The following is a 27,591-nucleotide window of genomic DNA, read 5'->3' as shown; positions in this document are numbered from 1 at the left end:
TAAATATTAATAAACGTACTGATAATTCTATCTGTCTCATTTCCAGGCTAATTGAAATGATATTAACTTATATATCACTTTATATATTCAAAGTACTGTACAAATATTAACTAATTAGTCAAATTGTTATTTTTTATGTAATCATCTGTGGAGATAACGGAAATTAACTTTTAATAAATTTAACTCTTTTATTTAGTTTAATTCTCGCATTTCTACCTCTTTCATGCACCTGTGTTTTTTTCTGCCTCTTTAGCCTTTACATACTCTGACCCTTGTTCTGTTTATTCACCTCTTGCATACTTTTTCTGCATACTGAATTATAGTTTATCTGCAATAAGAATAATTTTTTGTGATATTTTTCCATTGTGCATTATCTAATACTGTGCGGCCCTTATTCCTGTTTGAAGATCTTAGGCATTTCTTCAATAGAAATAAAAAATAAATCAGCTTATCTTTGTTAACACTTGCATTTTACTTCTCTGGCTTACTCACTCTCTTTATCTATAAATTGAGCTGCTTTTTGCATTAAGAAAAAAAATGTTTCTTCTCAGTTCCATACTATCTGTAAAAAAAACTATCTGTGGTGAACTTCAGAAAGAGTAACATTTCAGTGGAAGTGATGTAGAAGAATCTGAAATGAAAGGCCAGAATGGGTTTAAAGTGTTCATTTTTGAGGTGAATGTTTCTTTGCACAACCAAACAGTATTTTCAGTGAAGGAAGACCAGACTTCTTGACAAAGGAACTCCCTTTACCTGGCTGTGTGGAGATACTGCGGGGATTTTCATAATTGGAGTCCTTTGCTCATGGTCCAGGGACCCAGCTGTAGCTCTTGCAATGATTGCATTGGTAATTTTCTGGAAAAAAATAAAGATTCATGCTCAGAGATGAATGTATTGCCTGCAGCTTTTCTTATTTTCATTGCAGCAGTGCACAGTTCGTATGAACTTCATGTCCAGACTCCTGCTGCAGTGTCCAGCTGGGTAGACTTCTGCGAGCACAAGCAAAGAGAGGAGCAGGTTGATCCGTGAGTTCAGAGTCAGGGTGGGCAGAGATGATAACAGGGCCATGCATGGCTAAGCGGTAGCTGCAAGCTGGGTTTTCCAAAATACTAAAGCCATATCGAGGTCAGCACTGAAGGGAAAGGCGTGATGTAGTCAGTGGTGTGCTGTGATACAAGCAAAGCCATATCAAAATCCTGTGAAAGGAACGCGATGGATTAAGCGAGAGCCATTTGCTTAAGGTATTTGAGCATGGAGAGGGGCCGAGGGTGTCCAGGAAGTCTGAGTTGTTGAAGTGTGATTGTTTAAAGTGTGGTATGAAGAGAAAAACTCTCAGAAACCTGGGCAGGTGGCTGTGTGAGGAGCCTGTAGTGGTGTCCAGTCTGATCTCAGATCAGCAGCCGTGAAGCTTCTTCACTGACCTCTAAACTAAGTGAGCTACACTAAGAGAGCAAATGGAGAACTATTTGATATCTTAAGTAAAATACCTTCAAGTGGTTTACAGGTGATGTCTAGAAATCTTTCTAGTATAATGAGTAAAATTGAACTGGATCCAAGCAAGTTGGTATTACACACCTTTGCAAACTTGATAATCTGATTTAATGAAAAAAAGGTTTTATTTTTGATGAACCCAATTTTACAGGCAATGCTAGAAAGCTAATACATTAATTAGATTCCTGATATATTTCAGTACTTCATACTTACTTTAAAAATTGCCATTTCAAAGTTATTTGGTGGCTGTTACTTTTGATACAATAATTAACTTCTTAGCACTAAGTTGGTCTTGGCTCTTGTAAACAGTTCGCTCTTTGTTTGACTTAGCTTGTCGGAGTGGCTCTGTTACAAAGTGAAGCAGTGTGCTATTTTTCTTTTCCAAGAGATCATAGAATGTTTTGACATATTGCAGTGGAGGAACCATGCAAATGAACCAAAGTTTTAAGTAATGCTAAAGCATTTTGTTTCATTACCGTGATGTGAACGCTGGAATCAGGAAAAAAGAACAAGAACAAAAAATTCCAAAGGGTTCAGACTGACAGATTTCAGGGACGCCCAGGAAGACCTGTCTATGGGATTATCAATGGCCTAACCACGTGCACAAGTGTTAACCCGAGTTAACTCTGTGTAAGCGTTTGTAGAATCAGAACTTCAAAATTTATGCTAACAGAGCTGTGATAATTTAAAATCTCTGTTTTTGTGTAAGCAAGTGAAAGTCAGCAAGTAAAAGCAATTAATTGTTGAGGGCACTTCTCATTATTAAAGGAATAAATCTTTCTTGGTACCCATTCTTATTAAATATTTCTCTTTACAGTTGCATTGGGCTAGGAACACAGGGAGAGTAATGTAGCCCAGCTCAGGTGTTTAGTTGTACTTTGTAAAACCACAATAATGGTAACTAGATCACCTCAGATTTTGTCCTTACTTTTTAGTAATGAGATACGTGCTCATATAGGCTTTAAAAATACCTCTTTTATGTTGCTGCAAGTAAGCATCAAGTTATATAAAGTTACAATGACTGCACTTCTATTTGTTTACAGACTGGTGAATACTGGAAAACTTGTATATCATGTAGGAAGCACGTCATCACTATTTCTGATATATATTCTATATTAACTACCACAGTTAGGGTATGTGTTTACATACTTCTGTAAATAGTTCATGCATGAATATTGCATAGCTTGGAAAAAAACGGAATGGAGGAGGATGTAATAGACATTTGTAGTGTAATAAGCAGTGATGGTTTGCCACAACAATGCAAATTCTGAACTTTTCTTATATTAGTGAGTGTGCGTGTTTGAAGTGGTAGACAGCACAAATGAACACTCTGTTACGATGGAGGATATAGTTAAATATAGGAGGAGTGGCTGAGGCCCCTTGGTTGTTCAGCCCCGAGCAGAGCAGGCTGAGGGGAGGCCTCATGGCGGCCTGCAGCTCCCTCACGAGGGGAGCGGAGGGGCAGGCGCTGAGCTCTGCTCTCTGGGGACAGCGACAGGACCCGAGGGAACGGCATGGAGCTGGGACAGGGGAGGGTCAGGCTAGGGGTTAGGGAAAGGGTCTGCACCCAGAGGTGGTCTGGCACTGGCTCCCCAGGGTGGTGGTCATGGCACTGAGCTGCTAGAGTTCAAGAAGCACTTGGACAATGCTCTCAGACATACGGTCTGATTTGTGGGTGTCCTTTTGGGACCTCAGAGTTGGACTCAATCCTTGTGGGTCCCTTCCAACTTGGGATATTCTATGATTCTAAATATTTTTGTACTTAAGTAAGATAGAAAAGTACGTCCTTTACTTTTCCTGAGCTTGCAGATGTTGGAGCTGTGAAATCAGCTGATCTATTCACCAATTTATATACATTTTTAAAATTGTCTCTGAGGCTATAATCTGCTTGCCATTCTGTGCCGAGGTCCAGCCTGGGATACCTGTGTGCTGTGCTGCCTGCTCTCCAGAGTTCGGGGTTGGCCGTGTACGTAGGAGGGCAGTCAGACGATGTGCGGCTCACCAGACTTCTCCGGTCTTGGCTGAGCTTGGCCAGCAGTTTCAGATGCTTTTCCTCTTCTTTGAACAGGGAGTGGAGGCCAGTGTGGCTTTTTCTAAACTGTCCCTGCTTAGAAGTCCCTCTTGGACTTTGAACTTGGACTCCTGAAGCGATCGTGAATTGGACTTCAGAAGACCTCGCGCTTTTAAATGCTTCATTGCACCCCACTACCGCAGAATTTCACATAAACACTAAAACTGAGCATTCAGCTGCACATGGGAGTCCTTTTTTTTTTTGTCCTTAGCTGTAGACTGGATTCATAAGTCTCCACTGGACGGTGTCCCTGAAACAAAACAAAGTGAAAAAAACATTGCTCAACTTCAAAGTAACTGACCCATTTTCCCTTATTGGGAGCTAAATTAAGTGTGAACAGAATCGGTTTACTGTTTTGTGCACAAAAGTGCTTTATCAGAGCACGAGGTGTGTTTTTGTCTGTAAACTGACTGAACAAAAGCCGTGGAAATTTTTCTTTGGAAAAAAAACGTCTGGGGTTAGGGGCAAATTACACCAAGCTCTGCAAAAGCTTTTCTCCCAAAGGAATTTGCTTGAAAGAGTCTGTGAGAAACTGTAAGACAAGGGTTTGGACTGGAAGTTGAATCTCAGCCTGAACTGTAGCGATTGCCTCTCCTTCAACTATAAATAGAAAATACTTATCTGCCAAATTTCAGTTTTTAGAGCCCTTTTGAATTCCTGCCAAGGAAATAATATCTTAATTTGTATATCTGTTTGTTTTCCTCCTCCTGTGGATGACTTAAAATGGCTACACTTACCAGATTTTTTTTAGAGATTATCGAAAGTACAAAACGAACTTGGGTATCAGTTTTATGCAGAACTTAAAAAATAGCCTGCAGCTATTTTTTTTCATGAGGGCACTCCCTCGCCCCTGAAACTATCGTGCTTATAATTAAGTCTGCATCAGCTTTTCTTAGCCGCCAAACTGATGTTACCTTGTTCCACGCAGCGCAGACTGCCGCGTGCATCAGTTTGTTGCCTTGGTGGCATGTGTCCAAACACTGGATAACATCAGAGAAATGTTTAAAAATATGCAGACAGGATATCAGCCGATGTAAGACGTTGAGGCAGGCGGGCGGTTGGCAATCACGGGTATTTATTTATATCGAGTTAAAGGAGAAAGCACTGAGCGAACGGCTCGCACTCCCGCAGCATGGTGCATAGTACAGGCTCGGAGCAGGACTGAGATCAGACCATGTTGGCTCGCCCTGGGCTGACACCCAGCAGGTACAGAGCAAGTGACCTGAGTCACACAAGGTGGACAAGGAGAGGGACAGACGGAGCCTCAGGTGTCCACAAGGACATGCGAATGATGTTAGGTGCTGATATCCAAGTGTGGTCATCTCGTCCTCGACCCGGCTTGTCAATCCCTGGTTTTGCCACTGATGTTCTCCACGTTGCTCTGAAGGCCTAGAAGGAGTTGCTGCTTTGGCTGAGCCTGGGTGCTCATCTCAAACTCTGAGCAAGCATGGGATAAACAGCAGTGTCTTTGCCAAAGCGCGTGCTGGTTTGTTATGGTGGGAGGAGGATAACAATTCGACTCGGCGAGGCTGGCTGGGAGGAGAGCCCTGCCATGGTGGGACTATCTCTACGTGCGTGATTTGTCATGAAGAGGTGGTGGCTGCAGCTGAATGAGGACGGCTGGGAAACTCCCTGCTTCTAAAGGGATGCCTGGGTTTGGCATTAAATGAATCCTGAATTAAAATAGCATCAACAGTGCCCTAGCCAGGTCTTTCCTTTGGCCTGATAGATGAGGCCCCCTCCTGTAAGGCAGGTAGTGCACACTGGAACCTTATTAATGCTGCGAGATTACACGTCTGTTAATTAAAAGCTGGGTGCTGCTGCCACCAGTATCATCCTCTGCTTTCCGATTTGATTTAAAAGAGGGGAGACGAGAGCTGGTCAGTGGTACTCCGAGGGAAAGTTCTGGGCTGTCGGTCGTGCCTTAACCCCAGACAGATGCCTTAACCCCAGACAGGACTGGGCTGCAGAGCTTTCTTCTCCTTGGCAGCAGTAGGGCTGGTGGGCGAAGCTGTGCGTGGGCTCAGCAAGCTACTTGCTGTCGGCTTTGCTTGGAGTCGGCTCTCCCTGGGAGCAGGGGCACAAGGCAAAGTCTGCTGCAGTTACAGCAGGCCTGGGTCCTTTTGTCTGAGCTGGCTTGTCTTGCTCCTCCTTTTATAAAAAAAGATAATTTAGGTAGTGATAAGGGTTTGGGGAAAGAGAGTGGCCAGGTACACTTGACCTTGGCCCTGGAGTTGGAAACTGAATTTCTGCCCTATTGAAAATTTCTTCTTTGAAGGAGTTTTCTTGCAATCAGAAGCAAAAGAGAAAACCATGATTGCTTTTTAGGAGAGAGAAATTCTGAAATGTCCTGGGCTGGGAGGACTGAATCACAGGTTTTTAGTTTCCTAGCTTTGCTGATGGAAGCTGCTGTCAGCTTTGCTTCCTCTGGAAGATGGGAATATTCCAGTGAAGCAGCTGCAGATGCGTCGTTGCGTTTTTCCCATGGAAAATGTTGATATTATTAAAAGGGCACTTTCTGTCAGAAAAGCATTCTGCCAGACATTTCCTGACCTGGCTTTATACTTAACCTTTTGTCTTGCCTTCTCCATCTGTAAAATTGATGTGATCATTCTCAACCACCTGTGCAAAACGCTGAAATCTGGGGATGAAGTTATGACGACGTGGTGTCATTTAAGAGTCGATTTGTTTGAAAGATTCAGCCGCTTTCATGGCAATTCCCCACGGAGCTAGTCACATCTCTCACTTAGGCAGGAGCTTCTCAAATGTGAACGCTGAACAAATACAAAATATGTTATTGCAAAATTACATGCGTTCATCTGTTCTACGTGCGGATGAGCCCTTTATTTTACTGCTGCTTCTTTGTGTCCTGGGAAGATTGCTTGTCCTTCTTCCCATCAGTATTTCTGAGCATACTCTTAAACTATGATGGCAGATATTTTAGGTTGGGAATCCGTTTTGATTTTGTTGTTGATCCCAAAAGCAGCGAGACAGGAGGAATGAACCGCAGTTCTCGTCTCAATTTTGGCTGCACATAATTGACTGTAGTGGCTGTGGTAATTCTCTTCCGTCTTTGTTCATCAAAAAAGTGTGTGTTACATACTCTAATAAATCAAAAGCTAATTTGCGATATGAAAAGATACTTACTTTGCAGCAAATGAAACAATTAGTATCACTTCAGTTTTAATGTATTCTGTATTTGAGCCAAAGTTTCTAAGGATGACATGTTTATTCTGAAAGTCAGCAGTTTGATGCATTTTGTTACTTTTAAAGAAGTTCTTAACGATACCGTGGTAATATGCTGTATGTGTTGGTAGGTTGACAGAGTTCGAAGATACACCAACAAGCCAGCTAACCATAGATGAGTTTATGAAGATTGACTTGGAAGAAGAATGCGATCCTCCTTCGTTTACAGCCGGTCAAAAAAAATTGAAGATACAGCAGGTGAATTCTAAGCTGGATGCTCTGTGTATTTCTCCCCTTTCCTCCCTCTCTCTATTCCTTCTGAATTAAATAGCACTAAAGCCTAACTGGCCAGCATCTGATCAGGTAACATCTGTTTTGAGCTTCTTAAAAAAAGGGTGAGCACTGGTGCATATAATGCCCATTAACTTAATTTTTGTTATTTTTTTTTAAAGAGTATTGTTTTATGAGCAAGGGGACAGCTTTCCATTAAAAAAAATGCTTAGAAATTCTTCTCCCCTATAATTTTTGCTGGTTACTCCAGAGAGGTGTGCTCTTTCAGATACATAGCTTCAAATCTAATTTTAAATATCCCCCGATGAGGGATCGAAGTCTCTCTCCAGTCCCAGTTAACCACTGCAGGAAGCACAACGTCACTGCTTTTGCTAGTGCAGATCAGGACGTTTGGGTGTTTGAGCAAACGAGCACCCGTGGAGCTCCCATGTTTCTCAGGATACCGGTGTTTGGTGCTTAGCACGACTGCTGTGCTGTAGAGGAGGGCTCAGTACATGCGGCCCAGGTGTGTCCCTGTTTGCAAGGTGATGCAGTTACTCCCAGCACTATTCTCTCCCTTATGCTTGCTTTCCGATGACGTGCGTGTTTCTCTTCTTGTGCTCTGACCTTTCAGCGAGGCATCAGATCTTTGTGTCCTTACAAAACTGGAGTCTGTCATGTGACAAATAAAGCTGAGCTTGTGGCTTGAGAAGCTGTCCTAATGTCTGGGCTGCTCTTGCCTGTGCTGTGCGCGCTCTCTTGTCCTACTTATCCAGAGTTAAGACACCAGAGTTGAAAAGGTTCATGCCTTGTAATGGGATCAGAAACCATGCACTTTTTTTAAGGCAGTAATATATAATATTCTAAATATACTATCATTTAAAGGGCTGTTGATGTGTTTATGGTGTTCTCAAGAGTCTGTCAGATGCTGCAGGTCAGTACTTCAGTCTGCCATTGCACACGTGCTGTGTGTGGCCTCTGCACAGCGACTCCAGCACTGTTTTGCACTCACCCTCACCTACAGGCACAGTCACAAAGTCTAACTGTTGAAGAATGAGGCCTTTTGTTTGCAGCTTGCCAGAGTTGAAAGTTCCTTTTGAAGTATAGAGATTTGTGACGTAATATTTGAAATGGGTCAGTATTCTGAAACTTGTTTGTCTTGCCTGGCTGATAATACAAAATAAAATAATTTGAATTGGGATTTGAAACTTGCTTATTACTTTTAAAATACCCTATGATTCTGTGTCAGCGTATACAGTTCACAAGTAGGACAGAGGTATTTTTGTAGTAATTTCACGTTTATTTTGTTTGTTTTCATTTCAGCTTGAGAAGGCGTTATCAAAAAAGCTGGAAGATTTTGAAGGTATAAGTTGTGTTTAGTGTAACAGATCACTCATTTCCTCAAAATTACATCGATGATTGCTGAGTTTTATTTTTATTTCATCACCACAGGTGAAATATCAAGCTATCAAGATGAAATAGAGATTGAATTAGAAAATAGTAGACCAAAAGCAAAAGGCGTATTTGCAAATTTCACTAAAGATGGTAAGTCTATAAAATGTTGTGACTACTTAAATAATAATGGGTTCATATCCTGCAGACAGTCATAAGTGTATGAACTTGATTATGATAAATGTGATCACGTATATGCTTGTGCAGTAAAAAATCTCTACTTATTGCATCGGGGCTCTCTTTGCTTTTCAACACATCATGCCAAGTAGTTGGTTCAAATGTCAGCCTCCAAAATAACTTAATGCAAAATAATAATACAAAATAGCAATAACAAAATAAAACCTGTTCAATTCAATTATGGTACATTAATGACTTTGATTGTTTTTCATTCCTGGTACAGTGTAAGTTTGGCACTGATGCCTGAGTTGCAGAGGACCTTTGTGCAGATCCCTTGGTCACTGAATGCCCTAGTTGACAAATTGGCATGATGGGTCTCTGTGCAGGTTTAATTGGCTATTTTTTATTTGTAATTATCCCAACAAGTAGTTGGCTTCTTTCAAAAAAACCTTTTATCTGGCATAATTCAATAACACAATACTTCTATTTTAAGTGATGACTGTATTCACAAAAACACATTTTAATAGCCAGGGTAATGAATTTGAAGAGCATGTGGAAACTTCATATATTCATACATAGTACTAAAATACTGAGTATATTTTCTACAGCTTTTCTCTGCAGATTTTAAATCCTTTTAGTGAGTCCCTCTCTATTTACTTAGGTTCTCTAACAGATGGTATGCAATGATGTGTTGGTTTGTTGTATTTTTTTTTCCCCCTTACAGAATCTATAGAAGATAATGCGTCTAGCATATTTGGAGAGGAAGAGGCAGAAGATGAGGAACTGGAAGCAGCTGCTAATCACTTAAACAAGGACTTTTATAATGAATTTCTTGAGAAGGATAGACTAAAAACAAGTGAAGACGGAGAATGCAAAAATGGAAATGAAGCTCCTGTAAGACCACCTGCACTAGAATCCTTACTTGGTCCACTCCCCACTGCAGCTAGTCTTGGCATAACGGAGTCCATAAAAGAGTGTATATCCACCAAGGACCGAGAACTTGGTGAGTAAGAGATCAGTTCCAGAAAAAGCTGAAAGAGGATATGTTGTGTAATTTCCATGTATCTTGATGGTTACTGTGGTAGCAATTCAGTGAATTACTGTAACACTGAGCTGCAGGAGTTGTGAGGCTGGATGAGACCCGTGGTCTAAGTTGCTGATATCGGTCATTGACGTCTGTTCCTTAGGAGGCTGAAGGAAAATCTGGAGTGCCTAATTATTTTCTGAAGCCTGAAAATGTGTATTTCTTAGTCAAGTAGATCTGCAGTTATACGATAGCTGATGGGCATATTTTAAGCCTTGCGGTCTCAATTAGGAAATTGGAGGAAGCGGATTCGTGTAAGGATGGCTTGAAATTAAACCCAAGTACAAGAATTTTAGATGAAGGGAGGCTTTCATAAGAGACATTTAGTGGAGTCAAACATGATGCAGTCTGTCTCTGATTGAGCATCTTCTGTCATTTGCAAATGACAAATGTTTAAAATGTTTGAAAGAGAGAATAATTGGATGTATGTCTTGTTTTTTTTTCATCGATATGGACTTTGTTGTGTATTTTGGTGGTTTTACTTTTTGTCTGAAGTCTGGCTGTAATGTATTGATCTGTACAAAACAGTAAGACCAGGGCTGATGAAAGAATCCAATTTTGCAAGAGCCATAGGGCAGCCAGTAGTGCAAACAGCCAGTCATTCAGGCAGCTTTGTTTGCTTTCTCTTACGTGTGCTTGAGCTTTATGGAGATGGCATTTTTTAAAATTCCTTTTGCATCTTAATGACACCGAGAACTGAACATGTCTAAAGGGCACTTTATTCTTTTCTTTATCAGAGTTAATTTTTCCATCACAAGACACACCTGCCCAAATCTGTTCTGTCAGCTTACTTGGAGGCTGACACACCAGAACATTTTGTTATCCAAACAGTTCTGATGCTAATTTCTGTTCAGCGGCACCTCCTTATAATAGGGTACTCCCTGCCTCAATGGATGAAATGAATGCATGCAGATTCTTATTATGTTAGTGCTCACATCCCAGAAACATAGCAGGATGATTGCACGTTTATATTTGGTATCAACTAAAGCATACAGAAACAGTTGAGTGGTTTTGTGTTTATTTTAATTATGATTAAGAAAATGGATGGCTCATGGCTCGTCTTTCTCCTGGAAATCAGTGGTTCGTGTCGAAGCGAGGTCAGTGATGGCTAGAAGCTGTTGTTGCCTGGCTGGCCGCTGACCTGTAAAGATGAGCTCCCGGTGATGGACGTTTCTCAGCTGGCATCGCTATTGACCATTTTAATGGATGGAATGAGGTCTAAGTGAGTCTACAGATGAGCTAAGCTGATATAACCCCGTGTGTTCCTCTGAGCTGGGCTTCAGGCAGGTGGGCAGGAGAATGCATGGCTGCTCATGCTAGGGCTCGTCTGTGGTTTACTGTGGTTTTCTGGTTTTGTTTTTTTCCAAAAGCAGAGGATGTGCCAAATTAACTGAATGTTCAGAACCAGATAGGTTTCAATATCTTCATTATTTTTTAATGCATCTGGGAAATCACTGTGAGCATTTGAACAGGTGCTTGTATTCTTGATATGCTGTGAAGCTGGTTTGCTAAATTACTGTTTCGGTTGTGTTTTGATTGTAGATCGTGTCCCAAACGTTTTTTTTTTCTTTTTAGTGACTCTGAGGATTTATTTTAATTGTTTAAAATTTCCATGTTGGATCAGATTCACTTGTCCGTACTGCAGGGTAAACATGTTGTGGTCCCAGTCATCGGTAGCCCGTGCTACCTTTTTGCTGGGTGGTGTGGCTGCATTGTCTCTGAGGTCCTGGTTATCTTTGGGAAGCTGTCTGGGTGCAGAAACAGTACCAAAGCCTTGGTGTGTTCTGGGTGATTGGGAACCAGGCTCGCAGTTTGCATCTTATCATGTAGAATAAAGAAAACTCCTTGTAAAGATGTGTGCTGCTGGTCACCTGTGCATCTTAGCACTGAGCCTCATCAAAAAACGGCAAAGACGTCTCTGCCATCTCAGGCACTGATGCCTGGAGTTCTGCCTCACTGTGCTGGGAAATCTGGGAGGGGTTTGTACGCAGAGGTGGTGTCTTCCATCAGGCCAGCTGGTGTGGCTGTAAAAATCAGACGGCTTCCAGCCCCCCCAGCAAGGCTGAAAAAGAAGCAGCATTTTTCAGAACTAGGATGAAGGCAGTTGCTGCAAGTTTCACTCGAGATGGCACAGATCATCTCTGGAAACAAAAATAGTTGATACCTGTGGAGAGAGGAGGAAAGATAATACAATTTCCGCTTTCATCCTGTGTGTCTGAATTGAGTTCAGTGCAGTTTATATTGTGAATCTTGGCTGGCGACGGGTTTGCTGTGGTATTTCATGTTCTAACACCTCATTTGGCAAAGGGAGAGCAATCATAACACTGAACCCTTAGGGTGACATTTTGGGCCCCTTCCACAGCTGTATAAATCATAAAACAGGAGCCTTGCCTGTGCCTCATCCCCTTCCAACCCAAAGTCACCTCCTGCAGCGCAGAGCGGCTGGGTGAGGCTGAGCTGCAGACCTTGGTGGCATGGTGCTGCAGTTCCTGCTGGGCTCCACGTGCTGATGGGTACAGCACAGCAGCTGGAAACAGTGTGCGTGCTGCTACGTGGTGAAGATTCATGGAAAACCCTCGTGGTGATACACGGCGTGGCTGGGCAGGTGGCTATGAAGCAGAAGCTGGGCGAGCAGGTGCACTGTGTGCCATGCTTAACCTCCTTAAATGCATGGTATCCTCTCTCCTCTCTGCATTAATCTCTCTTCCACAAAAGAAAAAAAAAGCTCTGCTGTAGGTACCTTCTACAAAGTCTTCTTATTTGGCTCATGCATGTGGTATTTCAGTTTATAATTGCCCACATCATCTGCTTTGGGAAATCTTCCACCTTTGTGGCTGCAGCAGCAGCAGCAGGTTTCTCACAAACTGCATGTGCAGATAAGACTTAGGTGCAGAGCCTAGGTATTAAGAGAAATTCAGTGTATTTTTGCTTCGCTTACAATTGGTGTTTGAGCAGTGTGAGACTGTCTCTGTGAATGTTTTATGGAAAGCACAGTAGTTAGGAAATTTGCATTACAAAGAGGGCATGTAAGGTACTGGGTTAATGAGACAGGCAGTAAAATGCTTAGAATAAACACTACATTTGACTTTTTTTCCTACAAAGTATATTAATTTGCAGAGACATTTGAGCTGAAATCTCTTTGAGTCGTTGCAAACTGCTTCTTATTCTTCACGATAAAAAAGCTTTGTTATGAAATCACAGTTTCGGAGGTGGAGATGTGGTAGATCCGTCTCCTGGTTTTCCTGGCGGTGCAGCATCCCAGCGTCCTCTCCACGCTGTGCGTGTGCTTTCTGGATCTGAAGTTCCTCCAAACAGGAGGAACTGCCATCTACAAATACCACGGACTCTTGTTCTCAAGAAATATATTCTTAGGTGTAAGATTTCCCCTTGCGATTTATTTTTATGTCCCTTTTGTATCACTCCAAGTAATTTATCGTCTTTCTTGGTGTTTCTGGCCTTCTGGTGTTTGCTGACTGTCACCTTGTCCTTCCCGTGTCACTTCTAGGCTACACACAGCCAGTTCATCGCTTTGTGCCACATCAATCAAAAGTCATAAACTTGATTCTGGCCAGGATTAAAACTGAAGAAGGTCTGATAACAACAGAGATAAAGACAAACTACAGGGGGTTGGTTACCAACTAACTTCTTGTAACTTCCCCTTTGTAATCCAGGTAGCGTTTCAGACCTGATTTAGTTTTTGTTTTGTATCAAAATTTGCATGCAGTCATTCTGGGCAATAGTTTCAAGTGATGTATGTGAAGTGGGTGGTAACACGCTCCTGCATGTCCTCGTGAAAGTAAGTGGCTCTTGCAGTGAAAAATCGCTGTGCATGTGCTGTCTTGCGCTCAGTTAGGCATCCAGCGAGCTGCATTCGGCGCTAATTTCACCAAGTATACATGAGAAAGGTTTTGTGCGTGTCCATAATTAATAGTTTGCTCATTTATTACTCCGTGTGTTTATGCCTCCATTTCTGCCGCAGGCATAATCTGACACACGGGCCGAGGTCGAAAGATGTTTCCATTGATTTCTGGGGGTGTTAAAGACCCCATGCAGACAGCGCTCATCGATCCAATAGTTGTCAACATCTCTGGGTACCAGCACTTTCCAACTTCTTATCCAAGAGGACATGGAAAGTGGCCGAAGATGGGGTTACAGAGGCAGGGGTAGGCTGATCTGCCAGGGTTTTATACTCTTTTCCTCCAGCTTTCACCCCCCTCACCCTCCCAGCTGCCTGCTCCCACTTCTTTTTCATCCTGGCACTGGTGGAAACAGGTCGAGGAACGGCTCCTGGCAGCAGCGTGTGTGACTCTGAGACAAGCTTATTTGCTCCCCATCAGGGAGCCCAGACCTGGCTTCCTGCGTGATGGGCAGGAGGCTCATTGAAACGTTACTCACCATCACTTTGTAATAGTTGGAGGAGTGTTGACTCCCTCTGTCTGTTGATTTCTTCTGTGATCTTCCTTTCTTCCTCAGATTTTCTGAGTACATCAGTGCCAGCCGTTTGAGAATACATAAATGTATATGCACGTATGAAAGTATACAAGAAGATATAATCACTAATTAGAGGGAACATTATGAAGCCCTATTAAATCATAATTACCACACAGATGAGAAATAAAGCTGCTGAGTTTAGCGCTAATTGTGTTATATATGCAAAGTGCACTTGGTCATCAGTGTAAGCACGCGTGTCCCCATCCTGGTGGCTCCTCTTCTTGGCTCTGACTTTAATGGTGCTCTTGATTTTGTGGCTTTAAGCACCACCTGTGGAAAGGAGCAGCGTGTGACCTGCTCGGTGCCACCATCCTCCTGTGATAGCTCGGAGGGTTTGCTCTTCCTCTCGGTGTGCCATTGGATCACCGGGGAATATTTTCTGTGGCAGGGCTACCTCTTCACCAGTTTTGAGAGAACTAAGCACTAAAAACCTCGATACTAGCTCATCTTTCTAAGCCAGCGTCCATATTCCTATGTTTGGCAGTCCTGATAGACCGTATCCTTGATTGAGCCTTCATTATGCTGTTAATGAGATGTGAAGAGCTTGCTGCAGCCAGCATGGTAATAGGAGACCTCCAGCTGGTTTGAATACAGTTTTCTGATACCTGAAGTCTTTGCTTGGGATTACAGATGACACAATTTTCTTTCTTGACTCTGTACGGCCCTCCCACATGAGTGCTGTGTGTGCATGTGGTACTCCAAAATCCATGGACACGCTTTTTGCACGCAAGATCTTTGCATATCATTAAAGGATAGGAATGCTATAAATTTGTTCCTATTCATATCGTGAGTAACTAGAAAGGTTAAGGGATGGAAAATAGTCATATAGTTTGGCTGAAAGACTTCCAAAGGAATCTGGAAGGGAATTTTTTAGAGAAACGTGCAGTTTTTTTTATAGGCATCAGGGAGATAAACTGAAGTGGCAGCTTAAGCTGAATCATGTATTTTACACATTCGTGGATAGATCTGTTAGGAGTTTTCCAGAGGCTTATCAATGCAGACACTCCTTGTAGGAAAGTGCGTGCCACTTTTGGCAGGATCGTTGGTCAATAAAAGCTGCTGCAGTCAGCAGAAAGTGTTGGCGAGGGGGAATCGGGCTCCTGAGGGGAACCGCACAGACCCGAGGCTGCCCTGAGCCTCCAGCTGGCCTGGCCTGGCTGCTGCCTTACCCTGACTGTTCCAGAGGGAATCTCTTTACCCCCTTCTCTCCCCTTCCTTGGTTTTCGTTCTGTACAATTCTGGGCATGGTTTTGAATCTTGAAAGCTTTTCCAGGCTTGGATATTTTCCCTGACTCCCGCATCGTCCCAGCTGCAGGGTGGGCAATAGGCAACGTGTCTCTTCTGCCTTGAATTTTTCCAGTAACAGCCTGACAGAAAATCAGCTTTATTTTTCAAGCTGAGTAACGTGAAAGCCTCACGTTGCGCTTGGTGAGAAGGCTCAGCTGCCATTCAAGGCCTCACCCTCCCTTGTATGAGGAAAAAAGGGAAAAGGTGCCTTGTCCCCTCTGCTTTCTTTTTAATGGAGCAAGGAGAAGCGATTGGCAAGGGCAGGTTTGTAATGCGTTGTTTTCCTTCTCTTAGAGGGGAAGTCAGGTCTGCCATCGTCTGCTCTGTCTGCTCTCCTGGCTAGATTTAGGGAAGTGGAAATGTTAGAAATGTCCAGGAGCACAGCACAGAGCAAGCAGGGAGAAGGGGAGAAACTCAGCTGGGTCCTTAGACATGGTTCCTTCCCCACAATTAAACAGCAGGGCTGTGAAACCACTTGTTCCCTGAATACTAAAAGGGACTTGTGTTGTGGGTTGGCTTTGGTACGTCAGAGTTTGTATGTGCCAGTCTAAAATTTTCCTTCCTTTGCGGCTTCTTTTTAAGGTTTTCTCCTGTCTGCACACCCTAGTGCTTGAAAAGATGCTCCTTCTCAGTGTGGGAGATACTTTTAGGGGCATTTATAATTGCTCCCATCCTTACACAGGCCTGTTTCAGGGAACCTGTGGAAACGTCTCCATCTCAGGAGTACCTCCCCTGCTCTTACATCGTTGTCGAAGTACGCTGCGGATGGAAAGAGAGCTGGGGGAGGTGGTTTTGGGGGCTGACGACACAGACACACAGGAAACCTGGCTAAAAAACCTGAGTAACTCCCTGCCAGCATGCGAATTATATGACATTTCCTTTTCCACACCTGCCAAAATGTGAGCCTATTAATGCTCCCAGCTATTTGGTTAGGTGGCCTGTTTTCTGAAGAAGCGGACATTCTTGCCCTACCCTGCTGCCAAAAAGGAAGAAAAATCTTTCACCAAAAAACTTGGTGAAAACTGTAATTGTTCATTAGAGAGCTGTGGAAAGTGAAATGTGTGGAGGCTACACGGAGAACATTAAATTCGGATGGAAAGCTAACTGCTTAGAGGAATGTTATTTGAGCAATTCATCATGATATCTGCAGTGTCAGGAGTGGAGACCTGGGTTCAGTTCAGGGAGGCTTCATGGTCCCAGTTGTTATTGAGAATAAAGACTTATTAACCTAGGTCAAGAAGCCACAAAACATGCCCTTGGAAGAAGGAAATACAGCGCAGACAGATTTGCACAGCTTAGCTACTTTGAGTTTAATATGATGGACGATAAATCCATGCGCAGTGCTGTGATGGATCCTGACCACTCTGCGTTTGTCTTGCATCTTGTGAAAAAGCTAAAATAATCCTCCATTTAGTGCTTTATTTTCTTGTGGTACAGGCGCAGCTGTTGCAGGCAATACCTGCAAACTGAAAATGCACTGAAGTAAAGCCTTCAAACGATTTGCCATTTCCCTAAGGTTTGATTTATTTTTGTTTTTTTAGCAGTTTTCATTTTCCTTTTGTTTGGTTGCTTTGAATTTAGTTTGAAAAATTAATTCCTATATCCTCTTAAGGATTAACTTCATCACACCCCTAAATACTTCATCTGTTTTGTTTGTTAGTCTGAAATCCCAGCACTGTCGTAATGGTCAAGAAAAACATGTATATCTATGGGTTGGACCGCAGACTTGCGTAGATGACCTTTGTAATTAGGGATTTTCAGATACGATGCTACAGACTGTTGGAGGAAACTGTCACGAGTTTCACTTTGTATGATAGCAGTTTGACATTTTTGTTTTTCTAAATGCTTTCATTGACTAAAATGGATTTATTATCCAGTAGGCTAATAACATCAATGTTGACAGTGCTGGCAATTAAAAATAATTTTGGAAACCAAATTTTATTACTCCCGTTTGCATCTGAAACAATTTGTTTTTCAATGTTACTTTAGGATCGGTTCATTTATTAGGTCTTTTTTCTTGTGTGACAATGAGATAATTGCTATTTATTTTTTATTGGGTAAGCAATTATAATCAAAACAGCCAAAAATAGATGCTGGTTTGACCTGGAATCAGAGTGACCTGTCAACGTGAGGCTACTGTAGTCTTCAGCTTCTCAATTTAATCTTTTTTTTTTTTTTCATATGTGCTCACCAGAAAGCATTCAGTAGGGCTGAAAAAATTGCTTTTAGAGTTTTCAGTGTTCATTAATTACGGTGGTGCAAAGCAGCAGAAACTGGCCGATAAGAACCTGCATAAGGTTGGTTATTTATAACAAAAAAGTGATTTTTTGTTGAGGATTGTGTGGACTGTAGAAAGTTGACTCTACAGATTTTTTGCAGCTACGTTTTGCTAGAAGGAAGCAGAAAATCCTTTATTTTTAAGTTAGCAGATTGAAGATAAGGCTCATCTTTCAAATCAAGATGTCTGTTTATACTGAAGATTGTGGAAGTTGTTTTCTGTGATGAAAGACCTACACATATACAACTGGGTAGTAGAAATAAGGGAATGAATATGAAATGAGAGAGTAAATAATACTGCTAAGCAGTACCAGGAAAGAAATTCAGAGCAAGAAACAATGCTCTGGAGATAGGTGTAAACACATGAGCCAGAAGTAAACAGCTGTACAGGGGGGTGGAAGGACATGCCATTTTCCAGAAAATTCACTACTATAATGCTGTATTTAATGCAGTTGTGGTGGGGAATCCACCATGTCTTCACAGATGGTGAGGAAGTAAAACAGTTCTCTGTGACCAAATTGTTAACAATTATACAGGAAGAAGATGATAGGAGCAAGATGATAGGAGGATGATTTGTGAAATTATGTTCCTAACTGCTTTTCTGTTAAAGGTAAAAAATGCATATCCATGGTATTACAGAAGTCAATGTCTGAAACGCAGCAATATTTTGGATGTGAACCTCAGGGACGTGGTTTAGTGGGTGATATTGGTGGTAGGGGGATGGTTGGACCAGATGATCTTGGAGGGCTTTTCTAACTTCTCTAGTTCTGTTCTGTTCTGTTCTAGTCTAGTCTAGTCTAAATATCCTTATCAACTTGATGTTGCATCACCAGTAGTGCTGCTGTATTCCATCCTTGTTTTTCATTAAATAAAACATAAATAGGAAATTGCTTTTCCATAAAGCCTCTCGCCCCTTATCTTCATTACAGTTTCTGTCACTTGGTGGAAGCGCTGCTCTCCATGCCTCCACAGCATCTCCAGCTCTGGAGCTGCAGCAAAGCCAGTGCTGAGCATTTAGTTCTTCCCCAAGCCCAAAGATGAAACCCCTGCACCGTTTGAGTTTGGTCTCCAGCTGTATCACAGAGCAGGTGTGACCAGACTGAGAAGTGTTGTTCCACCAGCTCAGCCCCCTCGGATCTGCTGCCCTAAGTGCACGTGTAGTCGCCTCCCTCACCTGCTTGTGTCACAAATTCCACAGGCTCGTGCAAGCATTTTAATAACAGGGCCATTCGGATGATGTGGGCAAGGGAACGACAACTTGTCTGGTATAACAGCAGGTCTGAGGGAGGTGGCACCCACTGTGGGAAGGAAGGGGCATGGGTTCTGGGGCTGGAGGAGTGCTTTGGACCACGTCCATGTGGAGGAGAAGCGCAGCTCTGCCTGTAGCACCTGGGTCAGAAGGCCTGGTGCTCAGGAGGCGTTTCTGAGCACTCCCTTCCAATGCTTGAAATGAATCCCTTCCGTCTCCCCACTTTCTGCTGGAAGCTCCAGCTTGCCAGCTTTTTGTCCCGTGCCCATGTGAGCAGACCTCTTCTGATAAAATCCCAGGTCTAGGCTCTCCCGTGTAGTCTGACAATTAAATCCACCGAAAGTTACACCCTCTGCCTCCATAACAGCAGTTTCAAGTCATGCAAGGACTAGTTGTTGCTTCAGGTCCACCTCCTGCTTCTAGATCTCATGTGGCCCCTGTGGTGTGCGGTGTCCCTGTTGGTAGCTTTGTGCTGGTGCCGGGGGGATGTCCACTTGTGGGCTTACTGACTGTAGGGTGCTGCGAAGTGACTAAGGGCTGTTGGCTCTCTGGTGAGGCTCTTGAAGGCTGTTCTTTTCTTGTAGATGCGTTCCCAACATTTCCACCACACCCTCGGTTGCCCATCTTGGCAGCATCTTAAGCAGGAACGCAAATTTTGGAGGTTGAGTGTCTGTCATGCCTGCACTGAGGTACGAGTGCTGGAAAGATTTTAAGGCCCTCCAGTGAACTGGAATGGGCAATTTCAGATGTGCTGTTGTCCAAGATTGTTTTGCATGTGTGGTCTTTCCACAGGGAGTAAGGTTCATACTTGCCGTTCGGCTCCAGCAATGCAGCACTTAGAAATCTGTGAGCAATGGGGAGTTTGGCTTAACAAGGTGGGGAGGGGATTCTAGAGGTATGCTGAATTCTCTCCTGAGAAAGCCTTCTTCTAAATTTAAAGTTTGTTGCTTTATCGAGACTTTCAGAAAGCTTGCATGAAACCTTCTTGCCTTTGAAAACTTGATAAAAACTCTTGAAGTACTTTGACTGAAACAGAAAATTTAATATTGAGGCATTTTGAACACGGAACGATATTTGTGGGCAAGCAATTTAAAGAGGTACTAATATGAAGCGGTGTTGTACTTGAAAGGATACAATCCGTGTACACAAACTGGGTAGAATATCACTGGGAGCAATAAACTCTAGGAATTCTTCATACTACTTTCATTGCAAACAATTTTTATGGTATGGCCTGTGAAGCAATTGAAATGCAGAGAGCTGGCACGTCACTAGATTGATAATTCCTCCTGCTAGTTACAACGTATTCTCGGTACAGATGTCCCCAATTCTTTCTTTCTATCACATTAAAGCTTCTTGTCTGTTTCAATTTCATGCCTGCCTCAAACGTAGCTTTTTTTTTTTTTTTTTTTTTTTTGAAATTGTCCCTCTACTTTTCTTTTTTCTCTTTAAAAGTTTATATCAGATGAAATCTAGCCACTGTTTTTTATCCTAAGGTTTGCACTTAAACTTTTAACAAGCTCATTTTTAAGAACAGTCCTTCCTTGAGAGAGTACTTGGCTCATGCATCAATAATTATGTAGTAATAAAGCAACTGTGTAAAAATGGCACCTACTTGCTGAACAGATCGGTTTGCAGAACCAATGACAAAGATAAATGTTTATTGCGTTTTACTGCTTTTGGTTCTGCAGATGCAATACAGCTATTTTCTTTTTGGCTTAAGCATCACGAAAAGTAATTTCCAATTGTGGAATGTTTATGGTAATAAGGATGCATAACTAGAGAGAGCCCACATTGACTTTCAAATACCAGCATGAGTTTGCAATGCTGGTGATTTAGAAATAAATAAACAAAGAAAAATTTTTATTTTTTTTCTTTGCTTAACGGATTTTTCAATTGCTGGGACAGAAAACAGACAGAACCGTACAGTGTCACGTAGTTACTCTTTTGAATTAAATGGTATGATATTAATTGTCGGTTCCCCAAAATTTGGCAAGCTTCCTCATTCTTCTTGTGTCCAAAGTTTTCTTCTTTTAATTTACTACAATACAGAGAAAAATACAGGGTCTAAAAATAGCACAAAAGCTTGAAATTGTTATTCTTGCTTCCTTCCTTTTTTTTTTTCTAAGTGCCAGTACAATTAAGGCTGTGATTTAGATGACTTTGTGTTGTTCAAGTCTATCCTCTCCTTTTGGGCAAAGCAGGGGATATCAGAGCCTGTAGCCTTTCATGGCCTGTAGATGCGCAGCCCGTCACGATGACCGACTGCAGCGTCACCGCAGCGCTGAAATCGTCTCTGAAAAGCACTTGAGCACATTGGGAATCAAATTTCTGCAAATATAGACACCTGGATCCCTGCCGTCACAACCCATGATGGTGCCCACTAGTGTCACTTGCTGAGGGGACGCCTGAGGTAGGGGTGCCACGGGCCTGGTCATGGCTGCCTGTTGGCTGCGGCCTGGCTGCACGCTGCTTCCCGTCGACTTGCAGACCTCTCCTGAGGGCAGGCCGAAAGTCATTGACTCCCTGCCATCGCTGCCAGAAGCAGTGATTTGGCTCTGGGTCCGTTACGCCCTGTGTAGGGTGAGCAATACAGCTGGTCCTGCTCCCCCAAAGCCCCCGAGTGGCATGGCTCCAGCGCCATGCCCACATTCCCTGGGGGCGATAGCACAGCTGAGGTCCGTGTGCCTGGTTCATCTCAGCAGTAGGTGAGGAGCTGATCCATGGACCGTGTGCTGCCAGAGCCCTTCAAGTCTTTGTGGCAGCTTCTGGCCTTGCCAGCAAACGCTTTCAACCTAGATCCTTCGATTTAGTTGGCAGTCACTGGCAGTAATGTTTCTTTGCTAGGCTTTGTTTCAGCATTTGAAGACTTATATGTTGATTTTGATGGCATAAGGGAAATTTTTTGTGTGGCCTTTAGTATCCTCTGCTTTATCTGGCGAGTAGGACTCAAAATCCTTCTCTTTCAGGAGGTAGGGTTTCTATCTATGCAGTTAGCTAGCTCTTCCCTCATCTCTCCCATCTGTTATCCCATTTTCCCAGGCTGATTTCGTGGCACAGTTGATGATGCTTAAGTCTCCTGTGGAAAGAGTTTGCCTAGTTAAAGCAAATGTAGAGAACAGTCCATCCTTGTCTTATCTAAAGAAATAAAATATAGATAGCTATTCCATAGAAAAGAACAGTAAGTCTGGGGTTGAAAAGAGGATCTCGTGGTTTTTGTTTCATTTTCTAGAGAAAAAGGAAACCAAAAGTTATCTAAATCTTATTTTGTAAAGGTAACTTTGACTTAGTTAATTGGAAGTAAACTTGAATGATTTCGAAGAAATCAATATAGCATTTAATGCCGAATGTGTGTAAGTGGCTTGGTACATGAAATGCACATCCCTCTCTCCAAATGGGCTGCAGACACGTAGTCGTGTTTCTGAGAATTGTTGCCATAATACAGTGTGTTATGGTGAACTTAGATTTAGCCTCATGGGAAAGCATCGTTATTCAGTTAATTAAAGAAGAACGACTTTGATACTGTGCCATATGCTGTAAAATAAAATGGGTGCATGGTGGAAAGAGCCATGAATCCTCTTAGTGTATGTAAGACAGCCATGATTTGTGATTTTCTTCCTGCCTCTGCAATACCATGTTAAGTAAAGGCCTAAGATATTTAAATAAAGAATAAATTACATTTAACAGGGCATGGGACCTTCTCGTTTCCAGTGCTCTCTTTCAAATACGTTAGCCCTCTACCAGGTTTTTTAGGCTTCCTCAAATCTTCTAAACTCATCACTTCTTTCTGTATCTGATCCACGTTCAGACTGGGTCTTCCGTGCACCCACAACCCAGAGAAGAATGGCAGCTGGGTGGAAACCTGTAAAATCAGCAGTACCTAACCTAGCTAAAACGACACATGAAATACAGTCTCGGTACTGTATAAACTTCATATACAACAGTCTGATGTTAAGATTAATCAGAGTGACAGGTTGTGCAAGCATATGGCTGCCCTTCCTGATAGCCATTAGCTTGAAAGGCTGGCTTTGAAGCCGGCTCCGTTATTAATAGGTGAGTCACGCTGCTGGGCTTTGTCGGGGAAAGGTTATTTCTCTAGAAACCTTCTGTGCATGGGAGCGCCTTTTTCCACAATTCCTGGAGAATGAGACAAATTATTCTCCAGGAACTCCTCCACAACTTTCTTCTGTTGGAAAGTTGTGGTATCAGAGGGCATTCCAGTGCTCTAACGATGTATCCCAAGCATATGGAGTACACATGCTAATTATATTCTGCTCGGCTCGGTCTAATCAAATGCCAAGGCATTGGGGCCTCGGAGCTGCTGCAGGCAAAATGTTACAATCCTTCACCACGGCCTACGTGCATCTGGGAAGATGTTCACTTGAGTCCCTGAAACGGCTGGGGAGAGGCAGAGGGAATGGATGCCTCCTGAGGAGCCTGGTAAAGCATGACTGCTGCTTGCAATGGGAACGAGCTGCAGCCGTGCCCTGCTGTCACCTGGAGCCACCCGAGCAAGGCCCATGCTTGGGGCTGCAGAGATCCATCCGTACGTGCTCCACAGGGCTGCAAAATGACACAGAAATAAATGCCTGGGGCCCTGGGGCAGGGCTCCTGTCTGAGCCTGGTTCCCACCCGCCTGCTGCCTTTTAAAAGCTTTTGCTTTTTGTGGAGGAGCTTCCACTCTTGCCTGTTATTCTACTTTAGTAATAATAAATAATAATAATAATAATAATAATAATAAACTTTTACCTTCTCTTTCCTCTCCCCATCTCTGTAATTCCCTGCTTGCTATTTCTCATTAGCAGCGAAGGAAGGAAGAAGCTGGGTAGCAAAATGAGAAATTTCTTACCTGATAATTTTCTTTCAGTTAACAGCTTCTCACCATTCAGCCCGCCTGGACAGCGTGGTAAATAGCCAGCATACAAATTGATTTTTTTTTTCTCTGAACGAAGACTCAGATATATAATTTAATACACTATATTGTGTTGTTGTCTTAGTGCTAATAATTGCTGGCTGAAGCATTTCTGTGGTCTGGGTAGCTTCTGGTGGCCGGCGCTGAGCTTGTCATCTATCTACCGTAGGCCAGCTCTGAACCTCAAAAGGAGGGGGTAGACATTAGGCTGCTTTGCTGAGAGGAGGTAAGGATGATTAGAAGAAAATTCTAAGTGGAAAGCTCACCTTGTTCCTCTTTCTCAGGCCAGCGTGAGTTATTTTGCTGGGTTGATCTTAACCTGGAGCAGCTCTTTGGTCCACATGGCTGTACCTGGCTGCACAGAGGCTGTACCCTGCAGAGGAGAGGAAGCTGCTTCGTTAATGGCAGAGCTGGCATACGCCAGCTTAAAGTGTGCAGGAGTCTGTGGCCTCGAGATGCCTAACGCTGGCCTGGGGCGTGGAGCTGTTGGGTAAGGGTGCAGGGACAGGGACAGGATCTCTGACATGGCAAGTGATGTGTCGGAGCTAGGCTGGGCTGTGTTTTGCACTTCATCGTGAAAGGTCGAGCACGCGTACTTCTGCTAAAGGCAATTTCCTCCAATTTCTTGGGCTATCATCTGAGCCAACCTTGAATTTCCAGGATATCCTAGGAAAATCAGTTAGCTTTCCTTTACAGTTCCAATCAGTCAAAGTCAGCCTCTAAAATATTGTGTTTTGAGCCTCTTGATTTCTTCTTTCTTTCTGCCTTACAAACTGTGTGTATATATGGCTGTAAATATTTAAGAAATTTCCTGTTGGAACAGAATTTAATTCATAATTAAAAATACATAGAGAAGAATAATCCAAGCAGAATTCTCGGATTTGCTTTTCAGTTCTCGTTTCATTTAGGGTGGAGAAAGTGGTACATCGCAGGAGTAGATTTAAGAGAGACATCACAGGGGTAGGTTTAATTCTCACTAAAACATATGTCCTTCTGCTCAGGCGGCTGAGTGCTGGCCAGACAAGGATCCTGGGCTCGTGGGGACGGCCAGCGGAGCATTTAGCGCCCGCAGCAAGACCTGGCTGCGTAACCGGCTAGCTGCAGTTGCAGAAATGGTGCCCAGCACTTAAACGTAAAACCAGCTGTTCCTTCACGGCTGGCTCCCGTGCGAAGTGCTCTCGCTGTTTTACACAGTGCTCTGGCAGCACGGAGAAAGGGAGCCGGAGGCTGTGATCTCAGCCTGCTTCCCTTTGCCGTCAGCTCTCCGGGGCGTAACGCAGCCGGCGCCTGCTGCAGGAGGCACAGCGGCACTTTGTGCTGGCGGGGTGTGAAGAGGGGAGCTGATTAAGATGCCGGTCAGTTCTTCTTGGCCTTTCCCTTTATACGAACTGTTACTGTTGGATACCCCTGCAGAGATTGGAAAAAAAAACGCAGAAAATAGAGGCCAGAAGGCACCAAAAAGAAGGAGGGCCGGGGGGAGGGAAAGGAGAGAGAAGGTGCCAAGAACAGCAAAAAAGGGAATGGAGGGAAATACAGCAGGGGACTGGTGACTTTTCCAAATCAGATGGAAAAGAGCACTAAGTAGGGGAGAGCCTCTGTCTACGTAGTCTTCATTTTAAAAATCTTTTAAGTTCATGGCTGCTCAGGCCAAGGAGCTGAATGTATGGACAAAGGCTGAGATGTGAGCGTGTGTCAGGAGCCGCACTGCATCTTCCACAGACACACCGTGATCACATTGTTAGACACACAAATCACGAGCTGGAGGGGGCTTGTGTCTTTGCACGGGAGCTTGTGCCATTGCTTTGGAGCTGAAAAATGTCACTCGTGCTAGGTAATTAGTATGTTTCTGGGCGTTTGTCAAGGTGGTCATCGGTGGTTACCGGCTTCGTCAGCAAGAAATAGCTTTTGGCATGTCGTGGAGAGCAGCTGTCATCTGAGCACTTGGTCATGACAGCGGAGTTGTGATCTTATAAAAGAAGGAAGAGTTGGAGCAAGTAGGTTGCATAAAGGATGCTCTTTTGCACCATTTTCAAAAGGTGCTGCGGGCACACGAACGTTATGAAAAAAGAGGAGCATCTGCTGCTGGTGCTGAGGACAGTTCTCAAGGTGTTCTCCAGTTCAAAAGCTTAACTTTCAGCTGTTTTATTTATTTTGGGAGGTTGAAAGGATTTTTTTCTTAAGGGCTTTTCATGTTGCTGTGTAGTTCAATAAGCGTGAGCTCACCTTCTCAGAAAAAAAACTCAGGAATCAGAGTGACATTGTTTATTGCTGGACTATTTTCTTACTACCTGCTTTAAAAATACACGCTGCAGAGGGATCTCTGAAAAGAACAGAACGGCTAACTGTTTTTCTGATGAATTAGTGCTTAAGTTAGCAACTTTCCATGTCTGGTAGGCTAGTGGCATAACCTTTAAATGGATATAAGTGTCTGGATGTGGTTTGGTGAGATCCTCCATGCACTGGGAGGTGAAACAATTTTTTCAGTGTGGGCATGCTACCAAAAAGTGGTAGCATTTTTTTTCTTTTTATCCCAAATTGAAAGTTAATTTATACAACACGTGAGATCCCGTCCTCACGACGGGATAACTGTTCTGTGACCGCTGTATGAAAGCGGCTGCTGCAGGAGGGCCAGGAGACGTCGGTCAGCTGCGCGGGAGAAACCTAACACCTGGAGCCTGACTCTCAGCACAAGGAAATAGAGATGCAGACGCTTAATAGAGACGGGTTTGTAGCCGTGCACCGTGTTCAGACCAAGTCTCGAAGGAAAACCTTCGGCGTACAGCGAGGCGGCTGAGCCTGGTGCAGCAACTGCAGAGCAGGCGGGCTGATCCCAGCTCTTGTTCCTGTTTGCTCTCTGGCAAACATTTACAGTAGACGGGAGCGGCGACAAAACTAATGAGCCTGCACATCCCTTTTTTTGGAAAAGCTTGCCTTGCAAGCAATAATAATGCTTCCACCTTGCTCCTGCAAGCTGTTATCTCCTGCTTGCACTAGCACGGTGCGTAGCAGCTAGGTGACATGTCTTTGTTTTTATTAGCTCAGGCTTCTTCCCTCTTTGCCCTTCATTTGTCCCTTCTAGGGCTTTGCCTTCACACTCCTTAGAGCCCAAATGTGGGTGTTTGGCCGTGCCAGTGCTTTTGGCTGTGTGCTGCCGGGCAGCGCGGCGCCAGGCAGAGCCAGCAGCAATGGGCATTGCTGGGCAGAAGGGGCCTCGCTGCCCCTGGGCTGCCCCGGGCTTTCTCTTAAGAAGCGAGGAGGCTGGAAACTTGGCTTCGGCTGGAGAGGACCCCGTAACCTTGCCTTGGCAGAGGGAAATAATAATGTGACAGGCTTCATCTATCTTTGTGCTGTATGCGTGGCCTCGCGTGCTCTGTAGTCCTTCGGAGCTAAATCCTGGTGTGAAATTGGCACTCTGAAGGGGGAGACTGTAATTTTCAAGGTGGCTTCGGGTACAATAAAAAAACCCACGTTTTCACTTAAACATGAAAATACAGGACATGTATTTTTGTGACACTTACATTGTCAGTAAGAGCGATGCATTTTGCTCTGTCCTTACGTTTTGGTTTTCATGGCTGGCGCACTTTTGCTGTGACAGCACATCGGACGTTGTCAAAAGTGGCTGGGGGAAATCGGAGCCCTCGGCAGCGACTGCTCTGCCTTTGGGGCATGGCAGGGCAGGCTGGAATTGCACGGAGAGGTGCCTTATC

At 43.5% G+C, this 27,591-nt stretch overlaps 1 protein-coding gene across 1 annotated transcript in view; it reads left to right on the top strand.

The window, feature by feature from the left end:
• Positions 1-27,591, top strand: part of BRF1 (BRF1 general transcription factor IIIB subunit) — a gene marked incomplete at its 5' end in the record, with an annotated part of 167,324 nt that overhangs the window by 87,006 nt on the left and 52,727 nt on the right. The window contains 4 exons of the mRNA XM_084286979.1: positions 6,880-7,006; positions 8,342-8,381; positions 8,471-8,563; positions 9,312-9,590. Of these exons, the coding sequence (XP_084143105.1) occupies positions 6,880-7,006; positions 8,342-8,381; positions 8,471-8,563; positions 9,312-9,590 (539 nt within the window). The remainder of the gene's footprint in view (positions 1-6,879; positions 7,007-8,341; positions 8,382-8,470; positions 8,564-9,311; positions 9,591-27,591) is intronic.

Source organism: Netta rufina (genome assembly GCF_964035555.1).
Source record: "Netta rufina genome assembly, chromosome: 5".
NCBI classification, from domain to species: Eukaryota; Metazoa; Chordata; class Aves; order Anseriformes; family Anatidae; genus Netta; species Netta rufina.
Note: the sequence above shows the minus strand (reverse complement) of the source record. Positions and strands in the feature narration are given on the sequence as shown.